This window comes from Microtus oregoni, unplaced genomic scaffold (assembly GCF_018167655.1).
Source record: "Microtus oregoni isolate MIOR12 unplaced genomic scaffold, Mior012 000017F_ref0000208, whole genome shotgun sequence".
NCBI classification, from domain to species: Eukaryota; Metazoa; Chordata; class Mammalia; order Rodentia; family Cricetidae; genus Microtus; species Microtus oregoni.
In genome coordinates this window covers 5,983,165-5,990,519 of record NW_024543076.1, presented here as the reverse complement: position 1 = coordinate 5,990,519, position 7,355 = coordinate 5,983,165, and the positions used below count along the sequence as shown (strand labels likewise).

Sequence of the window (7,355 nt, the reverse complement as noted above, 5' to 3'; positions counted from 1 at the left end):
TTAGCAGGGTCCTGAGCAGTAGCTGAAGGAACAGGGGTAGGAGCTGCAGGGATTGGGTAGGAGCTAAAGGAACAGGCGTAGAGGCTGGAGGAACGGGGGTAGGAGTTGAAGGAATGGGAGTAGCTACCCACTGAGGTTGAAAAGGCAGGGTTCGTTAGCTGGGTCCAGAGCAGAAGTGGAGGGTTCTTCCAATTCAGATGGCATAGCCAGGAACATGCGAGCAGGTGAACAACTTGCAAGGACAGAGGGCTTAGGCTTAGAGCTTAGACAGTAAAAGGTTTGGATGTAAGGAAACTCCTTCCATTTGCCTGTGTGTTGACAGTAGTTAGAAAGCTCCCATAGTATATCGGGATCAAAGGTGCCGCTAGGCAGCCACTTTAAATTGTTACCTAAATTGTATTGGGGCCATTTTTTTTTGAACTCTGAAGTTTTATTCAGTGGGTCTCTGGGTCTAGAAGAAGGTGTTAGGCCTCTTGGTAGTGAAGCGAGGCTTGTGCTGGCGCCGCAGAACACGGTGGGGCAGCGGGAACTTGATCTTGGAGTCATGGAACTGCTTGACAGCCGGCCTGCGACATTTGCCGGCGGCGATCTCTTCCACCTTCATGATCTGGATGGAGTGTGCACGGGCACGATGCCGGGCACCCATGTCTCGGTAGCACTGTGTGACAGCCCCAGCAGTGGTCAGGTCGCGGTACTCGCGGTACATGTTGTGTGTCCCACTGCGGGAGTCATAGCGCAGCCAGATGCCGAAGTTCTTCCTGCGCAGGGGGGACTTCTCGAATACCTGCCCACAGTACACGATCTCCCCGGATGACTTCTTCACCTTCTTCAGCTGTGACACGAAGTACCAGAAGCGGGACTTAGCCACCACATGGTTGGGGGCGAAGATGCGCATTCGGTACAGCGGTGGTGTGTGGCACTTCGGGGTGGGTAAGCAGTGCCCCACCACCTTGTACTCCCGGAGTGTGCCCGAGGCCTTCATGGCGGTCCGTCCTCGTCCACCGCCAGTCATAAAAGGAAGTTGGGGCCATTTTTTTGAACAAAGATGGACAAGTGTGGGATCTGTAAGTAGGGCTTTAAGGCCTGGGTTTTAGGGCCCCTAAAAGGCATCCCAGGCAGAAGGCTGGATTGATGGGCTTGGATGGCTTGCTACCCATAGCTGAAACCGTGAAAACCCGTGAAGATGGCGACATCACAAGGCCTATAGGGAGACGTATCCCCTCTATAGGCGGGGTATAAATTGGTGGTGAACACCGCAGGACTTGTAGGAGAGTGTCCTCTGTCTACAGGTGGGGTGCTAAAGCCTGACTGGATCTGGTTGGGGTGACTTGGAAGCTAGAGAGGCCAGAGGCCACTCTGAGTGGCCTTTCATGGTGGGGGAAAAGAAAAAGAAAAGAAAAGAAAAAGACAAAAAGAGAAAGAAGAATCTGAGGGACTCTGAGTCCCCAGTCTCAGGAGGACTGACCCCAGGTTGTCCAAACACAATTTTAGCTTAGGGAAGCAATCCAGAGATGAATGTAAGCAAAAGGCTCAACTGTGGCCATAAAGACCGTGGTTGGGCTGTCCCCTCATTTCTAGGAACACCAGATTCTTTCCGGGAGCTCAACAGTCAATTCCTTGGGTTCAGAGAAACACTTAAACTGACCAGAATGGGGGAAACTCACCAACTGAAGCCGGTGTGCATAGAAATCGTGCTCAGGCAAATGGAACACGTGGTTGTTGTGGAAAAAATACCTGGTTCCAGATCCCGACACCAGGAGAGGAGCTCGGGGCGGGGGAGCCTCCTGAGTCTCACAGCACCAATGGAATTACCTGGCACAAGTGAGAAGGAAACACGGAACACGCAACAAACCTGCTTAGGAGTTTATTAGAGGGGGCGTGTACAGGCCTGGGGAAGTCAGTGTGCAGAGAGAGAGAGAGGAAGATGGTGCGTCCAGCTTTAAAAAGCTGTCTAGCGCATGCGCCCAGGGGGTTGATGTGGCTATGTCATATGCAGATGACCGGCTCAAGCATGTGTGCAAGGGCTTAGCTGAGTCATAAGTGGTTGATGTAATCCACGCCGCACATGGTTCACACAGGACCCTTTCACATCCCTGGGGTCCATTAGGCACTTCTGCCTGAGGGCTTGTCTGCACGTTTGAACCCTCGAACCCGGAAGTCTCAGCCTTATGTGGCTGATCTTTACAGTAATGATGCTTTTATTTGCCTTCTGTAAGCAGGAGGCACTCCATGAAGCCTGAGACAAAATTCATTTAGCCCATTATTGGGTTGTCAGCTACCAGGACAAAGTTTGTCATGAGTAAATATTCTGGGTTGCAACCAGCGGTGAAGCGCTACTTTGATGAAAAGAGATTTGGCAGGACCCTAAATGATGACAGTCGAGTCATGCTCTGACCCTCAATGCTGTCACACTGGGAGATGTCACAGATGTAGGCTATAGAGAAAGTGGTGACCCTGGGAGTTGAACAGTGCTTCTGGCCTTTCTTGTCAGACTCCTTGTCTGATGGTGGTAGAATCTCTGAGGGAAGTGGTGATAATGGGGAGAATTGGACATCAGTGGTGGTCCTGTCATTGGGGAGAATTCGATAGGTACCCGGACTGCTTATCAAGGCTGAGTGTTCTCAAATTGCTGAGATCTTCACGGCATTGGGATCCTGACAAGGAAGGCTGGCTAGCTTCTGGGGAGGATCCTTGAAGTAATTGCCTGATGGGCATGTGATTGTAGTGACTGAGGTGTTGATGGAAATAGGCTCAGACTTCCAGGGATGGAGAGTCTGAGATCCACAGCTCTGGGGGATCCAGTTGACTTCGAACTCTGATGTCACGGTTTCCCATCTCTGCCAGGTTGGAGACCAGAATGGTTCATGTTTTCTTCCCAGTGGAGCCAAAGGAAAGAGCTCAAAGTTCTAGGCACAGAAACAGAGTAAAATCTCCCTGGTCCTCAGAATCTCCTTCTGCATCCTGTCTTCTGCCTGCCTGCTTGAAACCATCCAGGAAATAGAAGTAGTCCATGCAATTGTGTCCTCCAGGAGACCATCCCTCCACTGTCATCACCAAATACTTTGTTCTTCAGACTGGTTCCTGGCAGGTTAGCACAGAGGCCCTCAGTGCCCTGGCCCATCAGAGGGTGGCCCTGGCCCTTTCTAAAAACCACATACACAGAACCCCAAGTTTTCTGAACCCCCAGGCCCGCCCTTCCATTTTCCTTTTCTCTTGGCATCCTGGTCTCTCCCCGTCTTATTCCTTGGGAACACGGAGAGGCAGGCGAGCTCTGCAGCCTAGTCTCACATTCCATGGGAAAACTGATGCCGGGCAGATTTCCTCGTTGCAGCTCTGGAGAATCTCACTGCCCTTCTGCTGGAGAGTGTCAAGAGGCTGGGTGCTCTCCAGGGGCCATTTCTATTTCTGAGTTCAAGCACTGCCTGGGTCTTCCAGCTTCCCTTCTTGTTGTTTCCCCCACTCAGCTCTTCCTCGCAAGCCAAAGCCATTCTACCCCAGCTAGACAACACAGCCCTCTGGCCCTGAGTTCAAGTACTACTGATCAGGCAGACTTGGGCTTCAGTGCCAGCTTTGTTATATATTGCTTCTGTGGACTCGAGAGGTCACTCTACTTCTCGGTACCACAATTTCGTCATATGGCAGTAATGGTAGCTACCTCATAGGCCACTAGAGGATACAGTGATATAATGCAGATAAGGACCTGGGCTTGGAGATCGGCAAATGGTTGCCCTGTGGGAGTGGTTAAACCTTTACATCTGGCCCTGTCGTTCTGTTTCGTCTATGGCATGGGCCAGTTGAGAGGTGATATGTGTAGCATTCTGGGACCAACCTGCCCTGCTTGAACCCCAGCTCTGCCATTTTCCTGCTGTCTAGCTTGGGCAAGTTACCTCCCTTCTGTTCCGCTTTTTTTTTTTTTTTTCACCTACAGCATGAGATTGGTCTTAGTCCCTACACCAGTGTCCAGCACCTAGAAAGCTACAGAGCCATGCTCATCCACGTGGACCAAGCCTGGGGGACAGGGTGTCTGGGAAGTCTGGTGTCCAGAGAAATGCCCATTCTTGGAGGAAACTCCCCAGCTGGAAATCTTGCTCCTTTGTAAGACTATTTCCAAGACTTTCTGCTGATTCTGAATTTCCCGGAGGGTAGAAGAAGGGGGTGGCATGGGGTGGGGGCTTGCCGAGAAGTGGAACCCGAGATTATCAAAACCGTATGGGGTTGATTCTGGCCAGACACTTAATCCCACAACAGAGGCGGCTCCGACTGCCTTGAGAAGCGGGTGTGTGCTGTGCTGTGTGTGTGTGTTAGGAAGGGACTATGCTCAATTTAATTTTTTGTTAATCATACATGTGTTGGAGCTTATTCTGTGCCAGCCACACAAAGCCCTGTTGAAATGGATGTGGACAAGGCTCAGTCTCTTCCCCAGGGAATTCTCAGCAGATGTTGATGGCAGGAAGCTTCATCTGAAAAGGCTGGGAGCTCCCTGAGCAGGAGGGACATTAGGTGACTTTGGGAAGCTGTTAGCTTCAGGGACCCTGGGCCTTCAGGAACCATGAGTCTTTATGACAGAAGGTATCAGCCTACTTCAGGTCTTGAGCTTGTAGTCGATACTGTGTGCCCCAGGGAGGAAGATGTCTGTGTAGAGTGTGTAGCAAGCCTCCATATCCTGCTTGGGGAGCTAGGAATCCATGCTTCCTGTCAGAGAGTTAGCACCTTTGTCAGAGACAAGCAAGCAGCAGGCCATCCTCATCCGTGGATTCTAGACAAACTGGAGACAGTGGAGTTACCATGCTGAGAAGGTTTGAGCAGGAGGAGGCAAGCCCACCCCCATTTCTAGAGAGACTAAGACCCAGTGCCTGAGGAGGGGGTGCGGTCATTACAGCTTGGGTGTGGGAAGCAGAGGAAGCCAACTGGAAGGTAATGGCTGGGGGAGTTATATGTACCAGCAGGGGAGGTTATATGCCTGTTTCTTGTGGGCATTCACTCTCTACATTCTTACTTTACCAGGCTTTCCTAGTCAAGCAGGAGACTATTTGACGTAAGGCATGCCACTAGCTCCTAGATTTTCTTTCTTCCTTAGCCCTGGGGTCCCAAGAAGCGGGAACATTTCTAGGTATGTTGGCTATTGGGGAAGCCGGTAAAAAGCTGAAGGTTTAGTGTGAGATCAGAATGTCCAGGAGTCAATTCTCTGGAAGGACTCAACAATCAGGCCCTTCCTGCTGCCGGACACATGGCATTGCACCCTGGTCAGGCCCTTCCTGCTGCCGGACACACGGCACTGGAGCCCTGGGCTGGAGATTGTGGAGGGAGCTTGCCCAGAGTCAGCCAGTGAAGGGTGGAGACAGGGCTGTGAGGCAGGCCCAGACACTGGGATCAGGATGTGCTCCTTCACCTCCCAATGTCAGAGCCGTGGAGTTAATGTCCAAGGGTCTCTGTCCTGGCAGCATCTTGGGCTGGCCTTCCATGCTCGCCTCTTCTCTTCTTTCTATTTCTCTGAGGCCCAAGGCACCTCTGAGGCCAAGGGAGGATTTATGCCTGATGTCTCAGTGCCCCTGGGACCTGAGCAAGATCTGAGGCAACCTCTCCCACCCCGGATGCTTATCTGTTGTCTGTGGGAGGCAGAGAACTCCACGGCTGGGTGACTCTACAGACAGACTAATGGATTGGTACACAGGAAGTGGGTATGGGGGCAGTGGGTAGGTGGAGGTCAGCTACAGGCATGGGTGCATGAAGGGGTGGGTGATTTACGTCAGTAAAAACAGTTTTCTAGCCATAGCAACTGTTCTGGAAACCACCCTTTGGGACTCTGAGACCTGAGATACTTGAGGTTTTGAACACCTGTCTGTAGAAGAGGCTGCGACACTTCCCGTAGCCCAAGGCTCTCTGCTCCTCCTCTTTGCCCCATTGTAACTCCCTCCCGCCACCCCCCCCCCCCACTCCATCTCTCACACACCTGGATGCTTGAACACCTGTCTGGACAGCAGAGACAGGGGTGCCTGAGGGCTGGAGAGGGATGGTGGAGCATGATCCCCTCACTTCAACTTCCCCTTAGTCTTGTCCAGCCAGGCCTGGCTTGGTTACTGGCTGATGTCCATCTGATAAAATGATGGTTTCTCTTACCAGACAAGAGAAAGAGAATCTATCTGACTCTAGGAACTTGAATTCGCCAGTCCCACTGGACAGGTCCTTGGAGGTCATGCCCTGTAAGCTTCCATAGGAAGTTTCCCAGGCACAGAGCATTACTGTGGACTGTTCCAAGAGCCACAGGGTCTTCGTCCTGCAGATTAGACTCTCTAAGACTCAGTGTGGCCTGTGTGCATGGAGGGTGTGGCCTGTGTACGTAGAGGGGGTGGCCATGAGGTTCTTCCATGATGAATCTTGCAAGTGTCCCTGGCTGCTCTTTTCTTCTACCCCATGGGCCTGTCTTCCTTCCCTGATCCTTGGGTCCCAGTCAGTGTCTTTGATATCTGGCCCCAGGATTGCTCTGATGGGGTAGGGCCCTGCTCAGGCTGTCTGAGACAGAGGGCTTATCTTGAGGTCAGATTTAGAAGGGCTGGAATGGAAGATGGGGGCCTATCCTCCAAGGCTGCTGACCCGTCTCTCGTATTTGTTCATTCTCTAAGCCAATGTGTATTGATTCCCTTCCTTGTACCAAGCGATCTGTTGGAAACCAACACAGATATGACCTTTGTCCAGGGAGAAGGACAAACTAGCAAAATAGGTTACTGTAATGAATGCTCTGTGTGTGAGTGTGTGTGTGAGCACATGCGCATGTGCAAGTGTGTGTGTGCGCGCATGTGTGTGCAGGTGGGTGGTATGTAGGGGAGAACAAGGGACGCAGAGCCATGGGCATTTGGGAGGAAGCAAAGCTACTTAACCCAGTCTGAGTCTGGGATGCTTTTCTGGAGGAGGAAACCTCCAGCCCCAGAACAGAAGTGGGGGAGGGGAGAGAGAAGAGTGCTGGAGGGAGCAACACGGTGGCTAGGAAGTTCTCCTGGACAGGAGAGCCGCATCCTCTTATCCCCATTGAAGCTTCCCTACTCCTCATCCTTGAGACACCTGGACGCTGAAATACCCTTCTGGATGGTGAAAACAGAAAAGTCTGAGGCTTCTGGGGGACTTTGTTCAGCTCGCTGATGCAAGCTTTGTGTAGCTGAATAGAGAGTGACAGGCTGGGGAAAGATGAACTAGGTCCTTGATGGTGGGGCTGGCTCTGGGAGCGGCAGAGTGTGAGGTGGAGGCTGATGAACAGATTGCTTAGAACTCAGGGTGCAAAATATATGCTGCCATTCCACCTCCTCCCTTCCTATTCCTGTCCTCCTGGGGAGAGAGTGAGCAGACAGACAGATCCATGGGTA

General features: G+C 52.0%; 1 protein-coding gene across 1 annotated transcript; it reads right to left on the bottom strand.

Moving 5' to 3' along the window:
- Nucleotides 1-408: 408 nt before the first annotated feature.
- On the bottom strand, nt 409-982 carry LOC121458484 (60S ribosomal protein L18a-like). Its single transcript, XM_041667800.1, has one exon. The coding sequence runs from the start codon at nt 980-982 to the stop codon at nt 452-454; it is 531 nt and encodes a 176-aa protein (XP_041523734.1). The 3' UTR covers nt 409-451.
- Nucleotides 983-7,355: the final 6,373 nt, after the last annotated feature.

Bases quoted from the DNA above. Each gene is read 5' to 3' on its own strand.
- LOC121458484 (XM_041667800.1), bottom strand. From the start codon at position 982: ATGAAGGCCTCGGGCACACTCCGGGAGTACAAGGTGGTGGGGCACTGC.